Source organism: Falco cherrug, chromosome 5 (assembly GCF_023634085.1).
Source record: "Falco cherrug isolate bFalChe1 chromosome 5, bFalChe1.pri, whole genome shotgun sequence".
Classification (NCBI taxonomy): Eukaryota; Metazoa; Chordata; class Aves; order Falconiformes; family Falconidae; genus Falco; species Falco cherrug.
This window is the reverse complement of record NC_073701.1, coordinates 57,185,184-57,209,370: the sequence shown is the minus strand read 5'-3', so window position 1 is coordinate 57,209,370 and position 24,187 is coordinate 57,185,184. Positions and strand designations below refer to the sequence as shown.

The 24,187-nt window shown below is 41.9% G+C and overlaps 1 protein-coding gene across 3 annotated transcripts in view; it reads right to left on the bottom strand.

The window, feature by feature from the left end:
* Positions 1-6,135, bottom strand: part of RAB3IP (RAB3A interacting protein) — a 34,111-nt gene extending 27,976 nt beyond the window's left edge. Inside the window, exon 1 of one of the 3 annotated variants that reach the window (XM_055711847.1) lies at positions 6,030-6,135. In XM_055711847.1, coding sequence (XP_055567822.1) covers positions 6,030-6,118 — 89 coding nt within the window. In that variant the 5' untranslated portion in view covers positions 6,119-6,135. Of the gene's footprint in view, positions 1-5,184; positions 5,368-6,029 lie in introns of those variants that run through there. The other 2 variants (XM_055711848.1, XM_005431880.4) reach the window with 2 other exon arrangements.
* Between the last annotated feature and the right edge of the window lie 18,052 nt (positions 6,136-24,187).

Here is a 24,187-nt window from a genome sequence, read left to right as displayed (position 1 = left end):
AAACAGGAACAACTCTGCTGCCACATCTTCCCCTCTGTTGACTAGTTTCCATTTCAAGTTTGAAAGACATGATCCTAGTTCCACTGAAAACCCACAATCTCACTTATGTTCCATGGTGGTACCATAGTACCAAAACCACCAGTAGCAGTTGTCGTTTTCAGCTGCGTACCCTACTGGGCTGAAATTTTCTATGAAAGGTTGTTGTGGTTTTTTTTTCCCAAAAACTGATTTTTAAAAAATACTGTTTAGCCATTTCCAAGAAAAAAAGGTTCAGGTAAAATTTATTTGTCAGTTTTTAAATGTATTTTACTATTTCTATACAAACAGAAGGGCAATTGGAGCAAATACTTTAAGTACACAAGTAAGCAGCAGGCTCAGAGATGCATCATTCCATACCTTTATGATAATTTATACAAATTCAGCTACGTTGTGCAGAAAGTCATGCAGGCTCACACAGAAAAAAAAAATTAAAAGCCTGATTACTATCTTCCAAATGTTCAAATGCATTTCTAGCACCACCTACGGACCATCACATCAATCTATAATAAGCAAAGTAGTATGTTAATAAAAAAAAAATTAAAAATCTATCCTACCTACATGCTCCTACTCCTATGAGAAATTATTACACTTAATTCTTTTCCAACAGCTTTTCCACCTAACCTGCCTATATCCTGCAGTTTTTAATTGTCCACAAAAGAAAACACCCCAAAAAGATTACAAAATTTCATTTACAAGACTATCACTCTACTTATACATTAAATACCAATCTCAGCCTAAACAGACATGGGACACTTATAAATAAAAAATCCATGCATAACTTCTCAATTATCAAAAAACAAGCTCTTTCTATACAGTAAGTAAAAAAGTTATACAAGTTATTCCTGGAAGAGCTGAAAATAAAGTCCCTCAGCTAAACTTTCCCCACAGCCTGTCAAATGGGCACTCGTAAGCATACCATCTGTGTAAAACACCTTCCATTCACAACTTTTTTTCTTTCCTAGCATCACTTCTCACTTAGCAAGCAGGCAGAAGCTGGGTACACCACCCATACAAGACAAAGAAGCCGATATTAAATATCTCGGTTCCAAGACTCGCCAACACCACTAGGTTCCTACCAAGACATCAGCTGAACACATTATGCATTAATGAAACCATAGGTACATGCAAAAAGCTGGGCAGTCCTAAACATAAAAGCTCTCTTTTGGGAAAGAACTCTTCAAAGTAATGGTAAACAAAGGAGGAGGAAAAAGCACATTGAATTTCAGTGCCACTAAAGATTACAGACTTGCTTAAGGCTTTGGTGGGGGTTCATATATTGACTAAGGCAGCAATGAACAGCCTTGCTGTGAAGGAACACGAAGCACATGGTAAGCAGAGAGCTTTACTAGGAGCTAAGCTGACAGCGTCTAAAAAAACCACAGTGTCGACACAGCACTCTTTAGTAGTAATTCTGTTACTGTGAACAAAAGCTGATACTCTGACACTTCAGGGCAGTACACTTATTACACAAAATCATGAATTTTCTTAATTCTTTTTCCTACCACATTAACGCATGGTGAAAGATTGGAATAGCATTAGTGCCTACCAAATAAGTGATTATTTTTGTCTTAGCTGATAGTATGCAATTTGGATGATGTACAAAATTCAAGTACTGTATTAAATCAGGATGAAACAACAAAATAAATTACTTTCCTTGTACTTTCATCTGGAAATAATGCAAATTTGGTGGAAGTTGTCAAAATTTTGCAGCTTCTGATTACCTCTCCACTGCCACACTTGCACTGCTGACTACCCACATAACTTCATGAGGAAACTATGCTCAAATCTGTTATTTTATCTAATATTAAACAAAAAAATACTACAAAGAAATCAGTTTAACAACATTTTAACACATTTCTATAGCTTCTAATAGGAATCAAGAACTGTAAATATTTTCAACATCAATCAAGTTAAAATGCTTAATCTTGTTTTCCTGTTATTACTCAAAGCGGAGTTCAGCTACTTGTCTGAATCAAAGCAGTCAGTGACTAAATACTAAAAAGCTCACTGAAAAGCAGTAATTTATAGTGGTTTGTTTTCTTTGGGGGAAAAAAAAAGTATTGTTGAAAACCGCCTACTACAAAGTCTGGAGTTTGTCTTTCACAGATTGCTTTTGAATACAAGACAGGTTGAAGATGACAGCTTTGAATAATCTCTTAATTGTTATAGCCCATTTAAAAGCAACACCAGCACCAAACACTTCATATATCAAAAACGTCATTTTCAGGTTTACTATTAAAGAGCACCATCACAACAGAATGGTTACCTCTCCAGTGGAAAAAAAAAAAAAAAAAAATCACATAAGGAAAGTTAGTGTTTCTAAACATTCTGATGAAAATAAATTCTAGTTAGCGTCTACCAAAAAAAGGTGCCCATTAGCTTTAGTGTTTTAATCTTCACGCAGCAGGCCTTTCAAAATGCAATAAAGTCTCAAGGGCTTCATTCATTAGACTCCAATGTCTGCTACAGTTAATTTGGGAGGGGGTAGGAAAGTGGAATTTCTTGTAGCAGTTCCTCAAAAGGACTGACATTAGCCCACCACAAGGCCTGCATTCTTCTAAGTAGGTTTAAAAAACTTTTTGTAAAATATTTGGCATTATATAGTCTGAAATGTAATACATTTTAAGCTCTAATGAACTCAGCAGGGAATTAGAGTAGTGGACTAATACATACTTGTTAAAGAAGCAGTTCAGTTAAGTAGTTATTCCATACCTATCAAATGCAAGCGGGCAGTTTGAAAAGTAAAACTGTTGTAAGGAGTATCCAGACGTTAACTTAAAAGTTCAAAACCAAATAAATTTCTATACAGTACAAGTTATTCATCAGATATTGGCACAAGACAAAGAAGTTTGGTGGATTTTTTTTTCCCCCTAAACTGTTTTATATTTAAGCTTAGCCACAGAATTCAAGCAAGTTTAAACACTTATCGATGCCAGTTCATTGCACTAATACAATTCAAGATTTGGCATAGGAATTCCCGTAGGGTTTCCAAAAAACAACTCCCACCTTCACAATTTTGCAATTGTGATAGAAATTTTTACTGCAGGATCCCACATACACAACAATATTTTTTTAAAAACGAGTAAGATACAAGGAAAAAGAAAACACTGAACTACTCTGGTCCTTATATATTCTACTTTTATTTGTGAGTGACCTTACGCTACATATTTACCAACAGGTGGTAACTTCGACAAGATGGTAAATAGAAGGTAAATTGTAAGTTAGGCGAGCCTACAAAATGTAAGAGCTAGCAAAACCACACTTGGTTCAACATAAGGATGTTTTTCTATTGCATTCCCACTAGTGTTGTCATATAACACTATGATGTAGGTCTTTTTCTGTTCTTTACTCTCATGTTAGTCATTCAACACACTATTTCACACTGTTTTAAAAGAAACATGTAGTCTATTTGACAGCAAGATTTTATAAAGTTAAAAGATTTGTTTGCTGAACTGATGATTAAAAAAAACTCTTTTGAAAACTTTACCACAGGGATATCTTCAACTATAAAAATACATGTACAGACAGTAAGCATCTCTTACAGAAACAAGCAGCACACAAGATGCAATGACCTATATTTATGAAGTGCTTGTGAAACTTGGAAATAAAGTCTGGTAGATAGTACACCTCTTACTAGAGAGAAAATGGTGCTTTGCAACATAGAATACTGCAAACTTCTATTGTAAACAAACACTCAAAGAATGCTGTTCAGTTCACAAAGACTCTCTAAACCAAGTTAATTTAATTGCAAATATGATTCTTTTTGCAGTGTCCTTTCTAAGACAGAGCACTGTTCTGCCTTATCTTGAAAACAACTTCATAATCCCATCTCAGGTTTAAACCTGATTACAGGTGACTGTGCCCGCAGTGTCATTCTTGCCAAGACCTGGACCTAAAGACCCCTCTATTGTTTTCAGTTAACACAAATTTACTAATTGAATTATTTTTAAAGAATAATCACAATTTTCATGATATGTAGTTTTCTAAAGGTATCTGCAAATCCATTTAAAGAAACATATTCTGAATTTCTGAAAAAAATTGTTAGCGTATTATTAAGCGTAATTAAAGTGTCTAATACAAGTTTTAGTCAAGTTACAGTACAACAAGATTTTAAAGGCCATATTAAAAAGGACCTTCAAAAAATCAAAAGCCAAAGTAGACATTTCTTTTCTGGGAAAATCCATAAACATAAATGGAACATTGAGAGACCAGCTCATTTGGCATTTCACATGAATTTTAAATCAAGTCAATAAAAGCTATGAAGATAGCTGCAGTCTATAATCAGAAAGCTTATTGTGACTCTCTTCCTACAGAAAAAAAATCCCCCTTTTAAATACAGTGTTACAAAACAGATATTTCAGTCACAGCTGCGAGGTGCACTCCCATTTGTTATTTATTAAAAGCATAATGAGAATGGTAAATTATTTATCCTTCTTTGCTCACTAGGTAATGTTAACCAAGCACAGCAGATGAATGACTGCCAAGATACGGAAGGCCTGGCTTTAACCCTTCCCAGAACACACTAAACAGATCAATAATAAAAACAACAATAAAAATATTAAAGCAACAAGACCTCAGGTTTTGCCCTGTATTTTACTGAGGTATACAAATATTTGAACAGATGGTAGCTGCCAATACATGCTTCTAGACTGAATAACCTTCCATCTGCCTCAAAAGAGAAGCTGATAATTTCACAGTCATAGCAAGCCTGTGGAAAATTAATTATTTTAGCAATCTAGGATCACTGTTTTTGAAACTTCCTAAGAACATGCTTACACATGAACGCGGCAAACAAATCAAGCAATACTAAGCTTAGTACTATCTGCAAACAAATCAGACAACATTCTCAAACCGATGAAAACACTGTTGCTTTCTGTCAGCGAGACTTGCGTTGAGGGTATCGTTAAGGTTTTGGCCACTTGGTGTTTGGCTTCCAAAACCCTGCGACTCTCAGGGAACTAGTGGAGCATCAGCACTTCGGCAGCACAAATTTCTGCACAGCTCATCACTTGCAGTCAACTTGTAACTAAAATTTCCCTTCCGAGCCTTACTCTCTAACGCAACCGCGTTACGAAATTAAGGTTAACTGAAATCCCTGCTACTTAACTACTGGAGCTTACTACTTATCAGCGACTAGGTACTAACCTCAATACTGCTCGAAGACCTTAAAGCAACCAGAAACGCTACAGGCGAGCGCTGGCTCCGCAGTCCGACCACGATGCAAAAAGCCCCTCCGCCGTCCAGCTCCGGGCACCCCGGCATCGCTCGGCACCGCCGCCCCGGGCCCAGGCGGAGGGGGACGAAGCCTGCGACACACCGAGGGGCCCTGCCCTCCCCCGCACCTCCCGCCCCACCGGCCGAGAGGGTCATGAGCGGGCAGAGGACTTCAGCCCCGGCTCGGCTCCCTCGCAGCCCTCCCCTCCCGCTTCTGTCACTCCCGCCCGGACGCCCTTGCCGCCCCGCGCCGGCAGCCCTGAGGGGAGAACGGCTGCTCCCAGCCTGCGACGGCTCTTTGTCCTCCGCCGGCTCTCCCGGGGCAGGTGCGCCCGACACTTTCCGGGGTGATCCCCGAGAAATACTTTTGCCCAGTTCTGCCTTCGACCGCGGCCGGATCCGGGGCCAAGCGCATCCCGGCCGCCCCCTCCACACCCACGCAAACTCCGACGGAGCCGGGGGCGCCGGGGCCAGCGGCGCCTTCCCACCGCACACGGGCACAGCGGCACGGCCCGGGCCGCCACCTGCCCCCGCGCTCTTCCGGGGCGGCCACAGCGGGCGGCGGGTCCGCGGCGGGGAAGCCCGCCCGCGCTTGGCCACCGCACCCCGGCGAGGGGCAGCCCTCCCAGGCGGCGCCGGCTCCGCCCGCCCGGGCACAAGCTCCCGGGAGCGCGGCGCCGGGCAGGTGCGGCGACGCCGGTCGGGCAGCCGCGCCCCGGCCGGCCGCCCCCGTCCCGCCAGCGCGGCGGGAGCCGTGCAGCCCCGCCGCCACGTACCTGCCGAGCCCCGTGAGAGCGGCCGCCGCCGCCGCACCGCGTCCCCTCAGCCAACCTGGGGGGGCGGGGCGCCGGGGCGCCGCGCGCATGCGTCCCGCGGACGCACCGCCCGCAGGGGGCTGGGGGCAGGTGCGCGCGACCCCCGCCGCCCCCTAGCGGGAATGGCGGCGACCGGCCGCGGGCGGCGGGCCCGGTGCCGGTGAGGGGCGCCGAGCGGAGGCGGGCGAGGCCCCCCAGCGCAGGGCAGCCTCTCCGGGGCCGGAGGCCGCGTCCCACCCCAGGAGCCGAGGCACAAGGCCGGCCAGAGCGGCCTCCCGTCGGCGGCAGAACCTGCGCCCCGCTGCCTGCCCTCGCCCGGCCGGGACCCTGAGTGCTTCCGAGGGACAGGCTCGGGGCCGCTTTTCCTTCGCACCCCCCGCAGCCAGCCACGCCGCCAACGGGCGGTCGGGGTTTCAGGGGCCAGCGGGTCCGGCAAGAGGCGGCCTGAGGCCGAGGGGAAGCGGCCACGTTGCGCTGCCGGGACGGGCGGGTCAGGGGCAGCCGCCATCCCTCCGCTACGAGCAGCACAAGGGCAGCCCGCGGCAAACAGGTCTGACCACAAAATGCTGTCAGTTCGTTTCCTTAAGGCCTGGCTGGAAAGGTGCTGGAGACTCGGCTGGCAGCGCAGGGCGCGGGTGCCATCGTGCTCTCGGGCACCGGGTTCACGAGGAGCAAGGCTGCGGCGCTCGTGGCTTCAGGGGCTGATGGCTCCGCGCCTCCGCTCATCACCCAGAAGAGAGGGTTAAAGCACTGCTTCTGTTCAAGGGCAGGCGAGGACATGGCTATTACAGTCTGAATGTTTTCTTGCCGTGAAAAACACAAGGAAGTTAATAATTCTGTATTTAATGGTGTAGTGTAACAAAGGCACGAGATCACACAATACAAAACAAGGAAATGTAACATATGTTGGATCGTTACCTGGTGATTTTCATTCACAGGGCATCACTGCTACAAATCAGGTTCTGAGCCTGCCTAATCTGTGTAATAATTAAAGACTGAACTGTAATTTATACTCACAAGACTTGTGAAATAAGGCCACACATACAGCTAAAATAAGGCTCACCTGCCTTATTTTACAGTGTGTTTTTCCAGCTCTGCTGGTTTGTCCGACAAAGAGATATTACTGCTACCTCTCATCTTTGCTTGATAGCCTATGTCCTTAAACCATCATTACTGCCACCCTGAAAAGCACAGTAGTCGGGGCAATTTTCCAGCCTTTCAGGTGTTAATACGCGGCCTTCACTTTTTTCCTTTTGAAGTCCTGGTCTGTACTGTTTTGTGTTTCCTATATCTTTAAAAGCGGTAGGCAAAATGTTGGAAAGCAGCTATAAACAAGACTCCGTTTTACCACTGGTCCAATTACAGTGCCAAAAAATAGGCTTCAGATGACAGCAGTATTGGCTGTCCATTCCTTGCTGTTAGTGCAGCTGAACTGAACCACGTGCTGTAATGGTGAGGAACTTTACCAAAAACTAATGTAAACAAGATCTTGTCCCATTCATCAGTTAAGGAATGTAAGCCACATTCCAGTCAATAATTGAAATGTTAATTATCTTGACAGCTTTCCACTGAATGTGAAAGAATCCTGTTTGGCCAGTTCTGCAGGACATAGACACAGAAAAATAATGTTCTCTGTGGCACATTCACCTAGGAAGAAGGTCATTGAGGGCAAAATAATATGACAAAGAGGATGTCAAAAGACAAATGTATCAATGCCATTCATCATAATATAAATAACCTATAAATAGTAGTATCTTCTAAACTCCTTTTCAGTATGTAAATCTACGCTGACTACAAGGAGGCTCAGGCAGCGGGAATGGCTACAGAAAATCATCCTCTAAGGCCTTCCTGGAAACAATCTGAGAACCAAGAAACAAAGTAGCACAAAAAGTGGAATATTCTTTGTTGTGAAAAGCCTTCCAGAGCAGAGATGTTCAGTTTGAAGAGCCTTGACCTTTAACATGTCTTAATTTGCAATAGGACCCAGGCAGTGCTACCAGAATGCAGGTTTGCCAAATTACAAGATGCATCAGAAAGTTCATTAAAAACACGATTGCAAAAGAGACATGACAAGTGGAATCAGAAGTTGGAAACAACATATTACGACATAGTAAACTGACAAGAGTCTATAATTAGGATCTGTAATCCTATAGTTCTTAATCCTGTACAATGACTGTACTTGGCATGACAATCTGCTGTTTTAACCAGATTAGACATCTTGCATTTCAAGAAATAAAAGCAATGCAGTTCCAAAGACATTTGACTGTGCTAAAATTAATCACCAACAGATTTATTTTGTCAAAGTACTCCTGTATTTTGCTGTAGGTAATACTTTAAAAAGTCAGGCAGCAGCAAACCGCAGAAAATGTAACTTACACAATTAAAAGTTGAAACAATTTGGATTAAGTCCAGAGACATAAATAGGAGAAGTAAGCTTTTTTTTTTTTCTTGGGGTAAAAAAAAATTATCTATTTTAAAAGGGAGCCCTTGTTTCCTTCCTGAGCTGCACATCAGTGTCAGAGCAGGGCTACTCCTCCAGGCATCATGAACTGGGATCTAGGGGTACCCCCCCCAATGAGGGCACAGTCAAGAACAGGGCTAGGATGGTGATAGCAACAGGCTTTGTCATACACTTAGCAACCATCACACAAGTGAAATGCCAAATCAAGTCCAGGATCCATCCAAGAAATCTTGTCAGGGAGAGCAAGAAACAGAACTAGAGACCTACACCTATAACATAGGCCTGGGGTTCATCCAAGGAGGACACAAGCAAGACAGGCTCACCCAAAACAAAGCACAGGCAAATCCTGATGACCTGGGCCTGAGCTTAAATGGAACCCTGGAAACCCTGCCTACTATGGGAAGAAGGTAGCTGAGTAGGGGCCCCAGATGAGGCTGATCAGGGCAGTTAAGGTATTTTAGTGCCCTTAGGTCCCTGGCAATCAGGAAAACCAGAAGTCCTTTTAGAAACAAAACCATGCATTGCTATTGTTCTAAATAAGCAAAAATCACTGTTGCTAGTGGAAAGTGATATACCATTTGCAGCTTCAGTGGAATAGCATATGCCATGGGTGCCATCTCTGATTAAATATTTGTAATCTGACAGGACCATTCAACAAAACTGCACAACATACAAAACGTGGAGGATGGACTTTGCTGAAACTGTGTTGTTTCTAATGAACACTAGTATTTGCTGCTTCCATCAAATCTGTTCACTCAGCTTGTTAAATCAGTTTGTCTGTTCCTTTTAAACTCCTCAGCATGGTTAAATGCCTCAAATCAGAAATTCCTGTTCTCCAACCAGGTAGAAAGCTGGATAAGTGTCTTGGTGCAGACTTGGCCACAGCAGTCAATGTACTGACAACTGACAGTCCCACTTGCATAGCTTCTTTCCAGTCATACTGGTGCAGAATGTGGTAAACACCATTGCAAACAGTTCCTGCACCGCACCCCTGAACTGCACCTCTGTCTGTCCAGGCCTTCTGTTGCATTTAACCATCTGTCTGAGAGACTGTGTCTTCAAATGCGGCTGTTTCCTTTGCTAATAGTTACAATCCACTGGACCTAAGAAATCTGTTTCAGAGAAGAAAAAACACAAGAGACTAAGATGTTTTGCAGAAGGTAGCCCTAGACCATGGCAGACTTCTCTGTTGAAGGCAAGAATGGCTGTAGGACTTTAAAGAAACCAAGTGCATCATTTTTCTTTGATCTGAAGAATTTAATTAAAGTTTCCCATCTATACGCACAAACACAAATGCCAGCTAATCAAATTTTTCCTCCTACGGGGTGGGAAGAACAAAAGAATGAGATGGTTGTTCTCTTTATAGGACATGTTCAAGTGTGTGGTGGAGGAGGATGTCTCAACAATTTCACCGATAAATAAAGCAGATAAGTTTTTTAATCTTATTTTCTACTTGCCTGTGGTACTTAGTACTTGTTTCTTTTACTGTTTTTCTTTTTTTTTTTAAGTATTGAATAAACTGTAATTATTACCTTACTTTCAATGAAGATGTTATAAAACTAAACTCAAGTGAACCAAAGGATGAACGTATTAATAGAAGTCACACATGCATTGCAACCCCATAGCACAGTGAAAAGAAACAAAGATTGATCCATTACGTACAAAAAGGGTACAAAGACTATATAAATCTTACCTGGTTTAGAGATTTTTGCCCCCTTTTATACTAGATCAGCTGAACCAGCACTCGTAGTTTTGGGAACCGTAACATAAGGCAAGAGCTACCCAGTCAAGAATATTTCTTCAACATTTAGACAAGCATTTGGAAAGCAAATCTAATTTGTACCTGGGCATAAATAAACATCCAGTTTATGGGAGTCCTAAAACTACAGCTCTTATCTTTCTGCTGCTTTCTTTGATTCAACTGATACAATATTAAAAACAGTGAGGTCTGTGTTTTTCTTCAAATCCACCCACTATAAAAAATCCCAAAACAATAACAAATAGGCAGGATTCATGTTAACTGCTCCTGAAGCTCAAAACTTCCAGTGGTGGAAGGCAGCACAGCCTCCCTAAGCAGTGCATTCCAGTGCTGAATTAACCTTGGAGTTAGAAATATTTTTCCAAAGTCTAACCTAATCTCCTTTGAAATAATGAGCTTATCTCAGTGGATGCAGGAAGCAACAATCTTCAGGGTATTTGATGGCATCATGTATCCACTCCATTTTCTCAAAGAATAAGCGCAGTTATTTTAATCTTGCCTCATAGGTGATGATTTTTAGACTTAGAATTGTTTTTATTATTCTCTCTGGGCTTCTTCCTGTGGGTCTTCATCTTTGTAGAAGAACAGTGCTTAACTCTGGGCGCAGCACTCCAGTTGAGGTCTGAACAGCACTTGCTTTAACATATTGCACACCTGTTTACACATCCCAGCAAAGATCCCTTGATTTTTTTTTCTTATGGCAGCAGAATGCTGCTTAACCAGTCTTCCTCCAACTTGTGAGTGACTTCACTTGTGAACTTTCTTCTATGTCCATTGATTCTCTCTGAATTCTAACCTTGTCCTGAAAAAAATGTTTATGGCCCTTCATATCTTGCAAATTTGTAAGCACACTCCCTATTCCATCAGCCAAGTCATTAATCAAAGCATTGCATGTTTTCAGAACCAGAATGATCATCTGAGATTAGATGCTTTACATTAACAACTAGTCATCCAAAACCATGGCTTGAGCATGGTTTTCATATCAGCCTTCTATTGTCTTTGCAGCAGTTTATGCTGGACAGTGTGTCCCTCCATTTTTTGTAAGATGTCATTGAAGGGAATTTCAAAAGCTTTACAAAGCTCTATATCATATATATCGATTCTTTCCTATGTGTCTTGGAATGATGCAAATGATGTGCTCAAATCACACAACAAATTTCTTGCAGCATCAGAAATCTCAAACCACTTCATAGTCCTCTCCTTTGTTAGACTTGTCAACACGCTAGATCAGTCAGAAATAAGACCCTAAAATGATGTCTAAAGAGTGAATGCTCATCAAAGCCTTTATTCCTTAATTAAAAGTCAAAGCTCAAATACCAAAACATATACATTTGGGGAATAAATTCCTTTCATACATAGTATATATCTATACACAGCCTGCAGAACTCATTCACACAATATAACAAGAATGGCAAATTCTTTACCCTTAAAAAAAAAAAACAACCACCACCTTGATATGACTATGGAGAACGCTGCCTACTCAGGGAAAATATAAATGAATAAAGAATATAAATTCTCTATTAACTATTAAATGACAAGGATTAAAAAGAAAATTCCCCTTCAATCACGTTAGTTTACAAGTGTCCACTTTGACTATAAGACTGATTCTGCAAACAACCTGCCCAACTAGGCAGATTCTGCTGCTGCATATAAAACAAATAATACTTCAGAGATTTTTGAAGGTGGTTATAAATGTTAACTTAAAGCTAAGTGGAAGAAACAAAAAAACTGAAATGGCCTTACCAACTTATGTAAGGACTGACATGTGGTTTCGTTTATCTTTAGAAGCAAGCTAGGGACAGATCTAAGTGTGATTAAAAATAGTACATGTTCATCCCTAGTTGGAATACAGCAGAGATGCCAAACCTGAACTCAGAAATCAGAAAATAAAAACACAAAACACATTTTCACCTGAAAATTAACCCCCAGAAAGCCAAACAAGCTTTGTAGCCCTGACAAATCTGTAGTTAAAACTCAAGAATTCTTTTACCTAATCATACTCCAAAAATAGCTCCACCAAATACTCCAAATAATAATAGTGAAAAGCATACGGTGAGCATTCAGGAATTTATGTTTTATTCACAGTTCTGCTTTGGACCTGGGTACCCTCCCTGTGCCTTAATTTATTCATCTTTAAATTGAAATTCATGAGACTTCTTCCTCCTTCCCCACAATATGGTCATGCAATAAAGTTTAAATAATGATTTTTTCAAAGGTCTTCATTCTTTCAGGCCAAAGTTGCTGTAAAAATGGGAGATGTGGCTTTAATGGGCTGATTTTACTTTATTTTTTCTCAATAACATGGAGATTCAAAACCAGCCTTCGATCAAGTCTGCCAGTTATTGCTATGTTCTGCTCTGTGAGGTGAAGCTGGTCTTACAGAGAAGTTTTTGCAGGTACCAACCATTTCCCTGTGTGATAGAAACACCGTTTTATTCATGTTCTGTTCAGCATTACCTAGCTGGTGTGAACATCACTCCACGGGGCATAGGAATGCCTCCCAGTTTAGAATGGCCTTTTCTTCTCCTTGTCTTCTGTCTTCTCCAGCTTGGCACACTCATGGTGACAATGCTCTGTAAGTTCAGCGCAGCAGAGAGGCGTTTCTGAAAAGTAATCTGAATCCTTTACTCAGTTGCATAGATGGTAAAAAATGCTGAAGCAGTATTGAAACCAGAGCAGTTCCAGTTCCACAGAAGAGAGGGATTACTCCGTTACACCTCCCACAGTGACGTTTAAAGTGCCAGGGCCCCCAGAAGTCTTGTCTCCAGTAGCATTTACATCTGCATTACCTTGACTGGAACTGTGCCCACTCTCACCATGGCAGGAAAAGTTTTCCGTCACCTCACTGAAACAGTCAAAGTGTGGATTTACCCAGAGGAGTGTGAAGGATAAATTCCCAGTTAGCACCATTCAATGTGTGCTCTGGGCCATGTACTGGCTCAGCAGCGATGCAACGAGTGTAGTTTGTTTCGTCTGCTCTTGGCTCACAGGCTAAACCTCGTGTCTGGAGGAGTGGTGAGACTTTTGGTTTTGAACCAATGTAAACAAACACAGTGTAGTGCGTATTTTGCAAAAGCTACCCAGTCTGTTTAGGCTGTTTTCCTATGAAAAGTTACAGGAAGCAGAGAATGAGCATGTTTGTAGCAGTTCAAGAGGAAATGATTGGGCTTGTTGTCCATAGAAAAAGGAAAGGCTAGTTGTTCAGCTCTGTTGGTTCACTAAACTCGCATTTTTTTTTCCTGAATGCTGCTTTCTCTTTTTATAGTCTTCTTTCCGCCACCCACCCCCCACCCCCACCCCAAATCTAAATCTGCAAAGTAAACAAATGAAGTTCTGAGGGAAATATTTAGCACTGAAGTAGCCAGAGCTAGCTTTAATACAGGACTGGCAGGACCACCTGGGTCACAGAGTAAAGTCCTCAGTTTTATCCTTTTCACATGTGTATGAAGTACCATTTTTAATAGCAGTGTTATTAAGGGTTTTTTTTAATTAAAACTAGCTAAATAAGCAAAAAAACTCATATGAGTTGTTCGCTTCACAAAGAGAAATTGGTGGTGGTCAGCCATCCTGACGTAATCCTTTTTTATGCACAAATATAAATAATCCTATTTTCACAATCACAGCAACAACTGTTCCAAGTCCTTTCCAGACAATACCTAACTCAAAAGAACTTACCTTTTCTAAACACTTTTCCCTGCAAATGTTTTTCTGTGTGTTCTTAGCCTCTATCTTGTCGTTTGAATCTCTGGCATCTCATCTTTCCCTTTCTCTCTTGTGCAAGCAGATACTCCCACAAATCTCTGCCCAAGACACAGCTCAAGGATATCCTACATCCCAGTTGCATTTGGTGTTAACATGGCTCTACATTTTGGTCTGAGGCCCCCTTTAATTTGAATACAGATAATTAAGGGTATAGTTTCTCCCATCCGTAGCGGCATGGTTTAATCAAGCCTCTAACAGTGTTGTATATGGTAAATTGCACCATAGATCTGCATCAGTCACTACTGCACAGTGTTATTCTCTTAAAATCATGCAGTAATCTGGATTACTATTCTTACAGGTGGTTTTTCATGTACAAAAATCAAAATACATTTGTACAGAGCATTTCTTCAAAGAATAAGCAAAGCTATCCTTGTGAATTTTTAAGTGGGAGAAACAGAATGGTTCAGTTGTGCTGTTATGTATCTTGTCTGTTGTTACATACTATTGTTATTATTGTTGTTGTTATTGTTATTATTATTACTACTATTATTATATTTCCATGCAGAGAACAAGAGTTATCATTTGCTACTCTCAGAGAACACCACTCACTGTAAACCTAGCCCCTTGAGCCATAAAGAACATGAGTTTATGATGCTTCTGTTGATACCTCAAAAATCTTGGCTGAGAGCACAAACATGCCTGTTGTACAAACAAAGTTGCATTATTAATTTTAATACAAATAAACACTTTCAGTATTCTTAGAAAAGAAACATTCTAATGTGAGAGAAGTCCCCCTTTCTCAGATCTAACTCCTTAAGAAGTGCAGGAGACGTTAATATATATTATAAAGTACAGACTGTTTATCAACAATCATTATTCTTCAATGTCCACAGCAATACAAAATTCTGTTAACATAACTTCTTCATTAAAAAAGAAAAGAAATTGCAGTTCTGCAGCATTTTGCATGTACAAACGGTTGATTATGCAAATGGCTGTGCAATCAGCTGCATTTTTAGGCAAGCAAGGAAATTATCTAATATCAAATGCTTGACATTGTGCAAGAAGTTTTGAAACCCTGGTCATTTTGCAAAGCAGAGCGTTGCTAACTTCAGAAGAGCTGGTCCATGGAGCAAAATCAAGCACCTCTCCTTCTGTGGTTGCCCTTTTGACCATGAAGCTTTCACATAAGCTGAAGCTACATTAGCATATATTAAGTAACCCACCCAGTCCATTTCAGATGAACAAGATAAGTAGCACTGTGGAGAGGTAGGTCTTAAGTCAAGAGAAACCTCTCCCAGTCAGCCCAGACATTGGCTTTTGAGCCCAGTTTCTGGACAGCTTATTTCTGGTTGCTTTTTTGTTCCCTGACAAGTCCTGGGCCATGACATCAGTTTGCTTTTGTGTGTCTGTGCCTTCCAGCAATAAAAGGATTGTTGAAACTGATAACAGTCATAGTAATAATAATATTTCTAATATCAAACTCGGCACTACACATAACAAATGATGTTTATTTCATTACAAGGAACTTGGAAAGCAAAGTGTTTCTGAATATGGTTTTACAGTACTCAGAGAATTAATCTGTCAGGGCAGCAGGCTTTATCCTGCAGACAAATTCATTTGTAATCCTCTGAAGTATTTTACCATGTGACTTCCAGAGATAAAAGAGCCTCCTTTAAAGTATATTTCCATAACCCACACTGAACGATGCTAAGTATGGTGGTATCTCTCCCACTAGATTAACTTTTAATTATTGCAGTTTCTCTCATGAAAGAGACCGTAAGATATCACAGCAGCTCTCTATACATTCATTCTACACGCAGAGGACATTTTATGTTAATTTACTGATTTGCTTAAGACAGGAATTCCAGCAGCAAGTGACAGTAAGTAGAAAAATAAAGCAAAACTCAATATAGTCTCATCTGAGAAAATCTGACAGTACTGACAGTAGATTTAAACTTTCATACTGTCCTCTTCCCAACACTTTAATTACTCACTTCTTTTCAATAAGAAAATTCTTTCATGTTGTTCAGACCACATTTTAGCCTAATTATTATGGCATTTCTTTGGATATTGATGTTATGCATTGTTGTAATAGATAATGAAGTGCTTGCTTGAAGCCTCACTAGCACACAGTATGAATTAATGTCTCTTCCAGAAATCTTCCAGTATAAATGGGCACAAAAATCAAGAGGAAAGAGGAGCAGGGAGCATGAATAAATGAAATTACTTGTATTTGATGGATTTCTACCATCTGTTGCACTGTGCTGTCTTGTTAAACACACAGGAATGGTAGTAGCAGAAACCTGCGTAGTTACACAGTGCAAAAGGTTTTTGTCTCTGTGTGATTTGTATGTGTCCAAAGCACATCAAGAAAACATGAATGCAAAATACACCATTAGCAGTGATCATTAGTAGAGCTGTATATACAGAGGAACTTCTGATAACTACTGTTGTAGATGAAACCTCTCAAATTCTTGCCTACTATATACGCTGGTGAAACAAAAGAACCTCTTTTGCTTCTGTTTCATGCTGCTGCAAGACCATTTGCTAAGGATGTCCATCAGGAAAGGTCAGAAAAGGGCAGGAAGTGATAAAAATAAACTATTAATTTCAAATGTAAAATACTATTTTGCAGACTTTGCAAATCCATCCTTTTTCAGTAACCTTTTAGGAACATAATGTATACAAACAGAATTTTTGCATGCTATCTGCAATATGACACCTGTTAAAGATAATTGCATGTGATAGCAAGGGTGTGAATATCTTAAGAAAGTACTACTTATCATGGCTTGAACAGATCTTCTTTTGAATTAATAGTCCATAATAAGACTCTGTATAGATTTTAAATAGTCTCAAAGATCTGCAAAATCATTTCTTAAATACCAAGGTGAAAAAACTGATGTAAAGAGCACCAGTTTGCAGGTCTTTGCACATTACTATGAGTTTTTATGAATTTGCCATAAACTTCATCTGCTGCAGTGGACTCAGTTATGTTTAAAAATCTAGTAAATGGTCATAATTACCCATACATCTATCTTATGGTAGAAACAGTCACACAGCAGAGGGGAAGGTAATACAAAGACAAATCCTTACAGAAATTTTTCTTTTCTTTTTCCCCTTCAAAAATACATATTTATTTATTTATTTCCTCTGTTATGTTGTACACCAACTGCCTATTAGCCAGCAAATCAGTTGGCACCCTTATTGAATGTGCTTCTTCACTAAATAATGTATTGAAGTGCTAGGCGATAGCTCTGATTGCCCAAGTGGCTCTTTGTAGCACAGATTTGCTCGTTCAGGGAAAAAAAAAAAAATCCAAAGAGAGGGTTATGAGAAAGTACAAGAGGGGAGCTCCAGTTCTTAATAACAGGTCACAGACTGCAGGTCTCCATTCTTCAGAGTCTGTTCCCAAACTCAGTGGTTAACGGAGTAGTCTTTACCTTACTGACTTGGAAGAAATCATCAAAATTATTTTTAACAATTCTTTCTCTCGAATCTCTAGGAACTAGTCCAGGCTCATTCCTTGATAACTCCAGGCAGACAGTGCTCCAGAAAACAACATCCCTTTTCCTGATAAATCGCCCAAGGCTGCCTTGCCCAGCTAATGCCTACTGGCTCAACAGTGTATCTATCCCAGATTTGTTGAAACCTCATCGGTGATGCAGTGTGGGGAATTTATTGCTGGGCAGGTTGGAGAGAGGCTGCATGGAAGAGCCCTACTCAGGAGGGGGATTTGCCATAATGGAGCAACCCCACCCAACCTCAACTGGTCACAGCTGCTAGAAGGGAGGAGGCCAGGAGATCAGCAGTGTCTATGAACCTGCTGTCTTTGTCCCTCTGTCTGCCAGCTCCATTTCTTCTGCCCAAAGTGGCTGTTGGGCACCCTGCTTCCACTGCCACCGCAGCTGTGCTGTCTCTGGCACTGGCATGTGGTGGACAATTATGGGGTGGAGGAGGAAGACAGATGCCAGGCCCCCCCTGTGACCCAGTGCTTCCCTGCAGCTCTGCTCAGCCGCGTGCCTGCTGCAGCAGTGTCCTGCCCACAGCTCCCTTGCCAGCAGCCCCCTCGCAGCTCCAGCAAGCATTTCTGATACAGCAGGACTGTCATGGCCTTGTCAACATCACCCTGAAGCAAAGGAGTGTGACCATCATTAACCAGTATTTTATCAGTCCTTAGCCTTAGCAAACGAGTTTGTCAGACTGGGGAAAGCATTCTCTGCTGTTTCCTTCCTTCCAAGTCCGTGTCTTTATCCTCTGCCTCTAAAGCAGAAGAAAGCTCCTAATGTCTTGGAGAAAAAAAAGCTCTATAGCTTTATTTTTGCAGAGCTCTATAGCTAGTCCTTGACGAACCAAAGAAATTACTGTGATGGCTTTCACAGCCCTTCTGTGAGCTTTTGGAGCCCACCACCAATGTGTCATTAACATTGTGGATTCATAATATCAATATAAAGTTGAACTGAAGAGTTGAATCAAAATGTTAAGGCTGCCTTAAAAGTTACAGTAAAGGTCTCCGCTCACTAATGCTAACACAGATATTAGCACCAGCTAGAAAAGGTAGTAAGTTCGTTAACAGGGAACTTAGCGGTAGCAGTCACAAGCTGTCACTGCCTCCCCGCTTCCTCCTGCATTCAAGTGGAGCCAGGCAGCCTATGGGGACTGGAGTCCCGAATGTCCCCTAAAATGGGAGCACCAACAGCTGGGAAAGGATGTGCCCAGCCAAGTCCGAGGGTGCAGTAAAGCCACACAGCAGCCTCTGTTAGCAAGGGCTCTACACCAATTTAGTATGCTTCTCTTGGAGAGGGGGCAAACGGAGAAGGAGAGATAAAAACATCATGTGTCTTTGGGAAATACCCAGCAAGGACTCAGGGGCACCTTAGTGATAAAGAGTATTTCCTACAGAACTGGTCACAGTGGAGCTACACAGCTGGAAACTTGTATTTATTTCTGCTTCTGAACACACAGGAGCTCTAAATCTCATTTCTTCTGCAAAACAGCTTAGAGCCAGTGGAGCAATCTCAGCTACTCAAACCTGCAGGGGAACCGAAGAGCAGCCAGGAAAACCACCTGATACCCACTGACAGAGAGAGGTGCTATTATTTACTGCTCAGCGAGACCCGCAAACGATTACACTCAGCAAAGAAAAATGTTTTAGGTCTAAGTAATTATTTCACCAGTGACCTTAAAATATCCCTGTTGTTAGGAGTTTTCCTTGCAGAGGGCAGTAACTGTAATAGGATCAGGCAGTACGTGTCTTCATGCCAAGTCACTGAATGCTAAAATGATTTGTCATCTTTCACCAGAGGCCACTGCCTGACACACGCCGCAGTCTAATGTCTCACCTGCTTTGACATCAAAGTGTCTTCCTTCTGCCATTGCCAATGAGAAGAAAGGCAAACAATGGCAGCAACTTATTTTCTTTCCGAGAGAGTTTTAATTAAATAAGTGGTCTCAAATAGTTTAATGGGACTAAGGCGGGGGGGGAAAACCCTTTCATCATAAAATGTATTAAATCTATAAATCTTGCTTATTCTCTCCCCCTGCAATTTTTTATTTCCTTCACAGTCACATTATTTCATTCTCCGTAGAGATTTATGGCGACATTATATGACATCTCCTGGGCTTTCACAGTCTATCACCTTTTACAGCTCCCTCTTAATGCCATGGGTCATAAAAGACACTAGTTCATCTCATTTTACAAAGAGGAAGGGGGGAAGAAGTCCTGTGCAGATTCTGCAGTTGCAGAAAGGCTTTCACATGCTGAAATGTACCATCGTGAACAGGTTCACTGAGCCTTTTAGTAACAGCAGCTCTGCCTGTTTTGAGGGATGGCTGATTTCTACAGCATACCCCAGAGACCTGATTTCCCAGTTCGAATCAGCAATGCAACAATGCGGCAAAGGTGTGCTCCAGGGTGGGATCGAGGTGCAGCTGGAGCACATTCCCAAGTCTGGTGGGGTTGTCTCCAGTCTTCCCATTTAAAAGTAGTCCGTGCTATACACTGATGTGTCTTTGTAGGGCTGGCTCAGAGAGATCACACTTTTCAAGAGAAGTCTCAGAGGAAAAATGTTCTCTTTTTTTCTATCCCATTTTGGGGATGGGAAACAAAATGTAGAGAACTGGAGGTGCCAGCCAAACCATCACAAGAGTCTTCATTCAAATGAAAGGGGTCCTTCCGATGGCAAGTGGCGTTATAATTATAGACTAGAAAAGAGCAAGATCAGCAGCTGCTGCTGCTGCTGCTGCTTGCGTTTGTTCCCTCTGTAACTGACAGGACAGAGTACTTGGCAAAAACAGACTTCCAGAAGTGGAAAGACATTTTAACCCCTGTTCTTGTCAGTCCACTCCTCCTGGGGCTCAGCAGCAGCAACCCCTTGCTTCAGGTTAAGGGAAGAGCAGGGTGACTATTGCAGACCTGAAGGGGACTTTGGGACGTCTGAGAAAGGAAGGGTCTGGGATTTGCCTCCGGGCTTGGACTGCCGAATCAAAATAGCAGGTCAGTGGATATAGCATGAGCTTAATACGCTTTTATAGCTGGCTTAATTTGAATCTTTCTCACTCACTTTCTCTACTATGCCATAAACCAAGAAATAAGGTGATACAATGACAAGGGGTAGGTCTGCACAGAGGCACTATTTATTTATACATTCTGTAATGTGCCTTTCATGGTCTGTTAGGAAAAACTGATGGCTGTTATTTTTTACTGTGGTTTCTCTCTGAATCCTAATGCATTCTGAAATTCTCAGCCAGGCAAAAATCCCATTTACAGTTGGGCTCAATATTGGTAGGAGGGCAAAAAGTATTTTTATTTTTAGGTGTTTATACCTAAAGGCTTCTGATGATCTTAGCATAAGTAGAGTAATATATAACTCACATTTCAGCATGTGCTTGGGAAAGTTTCAGAGTGGGAACAAACCCTAAGCAAAAGGAAAAGCAGCACCATAGGTATGAGCCAAAGTCTCTGCAGGCATAAAATGAGCATAACTTTTGTGTTATGTCCTCAAAACTTGCAAATCCATACCAACTGAAAGCCTAGCCCTATATCTGCTAATGAAGTTAAGGGCAACACAACTAATAGGAAAGTCTTCCCTGACACCAGTGCCTGTGGTATCTAACCTGACGGTCCCAGTCCTTCTGCTGCCCTGGCCAAAACAGCACTCAGGCAGGAATGTGCTGGGGGGCATCATATGCTTTGCTCTTCCTGTCTGTCTCAGTTTTAGCTTTTTAATTTCCTGTGACCGTGAGTAGTGTTGGAAGGCCTCACAACTAATATGTTGCCTGTGAACCAAGGGCTTGGGACCACTATGCAAGAATCAGTCCTAGGGCAAAGCTTTATCCCAGAACTTCCCATTGTGGGGGAGACTGTACCCAAGTGGTTTTATTCAACTGGTTGTAGCTGTTCCCAGAGAAAAAAACATGAGCACAGATTTAAATCTGTGTTTGCTCTGTTGTGAAATCTAATCAAACAAATATGTGGCTGTCTTTCATAGCTTCATGTACTCTAAAGGGTTCTTAAATCACCTAATCTGACCTAATGTATATTTTAGGACATTAAATAGTACTACTCTGAAGTCCCTATATGAACCCAATAATTAATGTTCAATAAAACATTTGCTTAGCAGGAAGCTAAAACACGGGCAAGGCAGGGCAAGGAAACAAAGGCACCAAAACCTGAAGCTGCTGTCACAGTCCCCCTTTCCTTTGCCCCATTTCAGAGGCAGAAAGGAAAAGCTGCAGGTGTCCAGTGCCTCCCAAGCTAATGTAAAGACTTTCTATTCAGAGCCAAAGGCATTGAGTAAAGTGCTAAGAGAGATAGCTGAAACCTGTTTAAGTGAAATAGTTGCTGGACTTAAGCACACAAATTGCACTTCATGGAGAAACTCTCCTCTCCCAGTCTAATGTGGGGAGGAACATTCTTAATCCTGAATCCTATTATCATTACAGCTCTGCAATTGTGGCCAAACCCCATTGACTGGGCCTTGCAAGACAGGATTTGCTGCAGCTCTGTAGAGGAGGTAGACCCATTTTGTCCAGCTCAGCTACTGGCCAATTTCTGGCACCATCCAGTCACTGATGCCTGGGAGAACAACTTCCTGAGCCCCATATGCAGAAACTGAGAGCCATGGATTTGACACTAATCACTGCCTCCCTGCAGAGCTGCAGATGCTGTGAGGGTGCTGCAAGCAGTCTTGTTCCCTCCATGGCCCATGACAGGAGGGGCTGGACAGAAAGTTTCACAGAAGCCCAGATACCAGGGGAGACCAGCAGAGCCACTCAGCCCCAACTCTGTATGTCCCAGCTATATGAATTCTTCCTGAAGATCATCTTTTGTCCAACTATCTGCTCTCATCTCAAAGATCCTAAACCACAGGGTGTCTATCCAGTCCCCTGTCCTGACGGTGGGTTGCCCCCACAGTTAGACTGCATTTATCTAACTACTTCTCTTTGTTGCACTGTGTTATGCGGGGAGTCTGGGCTCCCACTAGGCTATATGCCCTCACATTATCACATATCTTTTCTAGATCTAAGTCCCTACACGAAGGCAGTCCTACTGGAGGTTTCCATTACAAATGGAATATTAGCAGGGAGACAGAGACACGCTTCTTGATGATATGGCTTGAACACACATACTCCCCAGCATCAATGGGCAAGGACTAAAGGCTCCTACAGGAATCCCAGGAAACACTGAGTTTTTCACCCCCATTCCTCCCCTATAGCACAGCCAAAGACTTCTCCCATTGCTTGTAAAACCCTATTTCTGCTGGAGAACGTAAATCTCTGGTTCCATTTTCTTACATGTTGCATCTTGACCACAGGCTTTTTAGCAGACAGGGCTGCATTTATGCATGCCAGTCAGCCAGTCTGGCTCCTGAACTGAACTTTTGGGAGTTCAACAATGACAACAAAAAATTTAAAGGCCTGTGCCAGGTCTCAGAAAAAGGAAAGCTATCATTTAGATGCTAAAGAATAAAACCCCTGCATCTTAAAAGAAAAAATAACACAAAAAAAAATCTCCAAGCCCACAGTGGCAAACCTTGCACAGCCATTCTGCAGAGAAGAGGAGAGTCTGTCAGCAATAGAAGGCTTATGGTGTCTTTTCCCTGCTGATTCCCTTGGTGACTAAAAGAGAAAGTGGTACTTTTACAGCTGAATTTTAATGGCTTACTTTATGCTCTGCATCAGAGACACAGCCAAGTTGCATAAAATACAAGCCATATATTAGCATTCAGATTTTTTTCTGAGAGTAAATGATCTACAGTGGTATCAAGAAAATATAGACAAGAAACATATTTATGACACAGAATAACTACCTTCAGGTTTTGTGCCTATCTTAGTTACTCCCATTCTTCCATGCTGTACAAAACTGCTTCAATCCACACTTGGAGTCAGGGTTTTTTTTGTAAGCACATAAAAGTTCCTGGAGCATCTCCCTACTCTGGGTAAGCAAATAACAAACTCAGTGTAAAATACTTACCTGTATACTTTTGGTACTGCTTTAATGACGTCGTGTTGCACACTGCCTACCTGAACAACCCTATGGCTTTTTTGCATGGCCATGCAATGCATGGGTATTGACGAGTGTGTCTAGCTGCCAAGACAAGAAATAACAGGGTTCCCCAGCTGATCTCAGCTGCTGTTGTAACTGTTAATAAAAGAGGCAGTCTCCAAATTTCATTTGGTTTTAAATAAGTATAATTACTAAAGCCAGCTAAAAATACTGTCAGGGGAGGAAGGTGCATTTGTGGACTTTAGCTTTGCTTCTCTTGCTGAAAAGCTGAAAAATTTTGAAAAAAATATTCAAGGAAATGTACTTCCTTTTCTTTGCTCACACTAGACTGGAGCAAACTGAGAGTAAGCAGAGGCTTCAGAGATGTAACATGTCCCTGCTGCTGCCACCAAGGCAGGTGGCCACATTTGCTGCAAGCTGTTGCTTTTGGGTGGTCTTTGAGGTAAAGCTCCAATACAGCCTCTCATCATCAACGGGGCTTGTAATGGCAAGATTTTTGTTCTTCTCTCTCTTTCCATGTATATAAATACAAACAGGATGTATTTATCTATACATATACTATTATATGTGTATATGTGCATGTATAGTTATGTATCTGTCTATGCAAGGGTGCATTCAGGTTAGGATACACTGTCTAAAATGTTGGTTTCCTGCTTCTCTTTTACTGTTTCTAGGCACAGCCTGCCAAGACG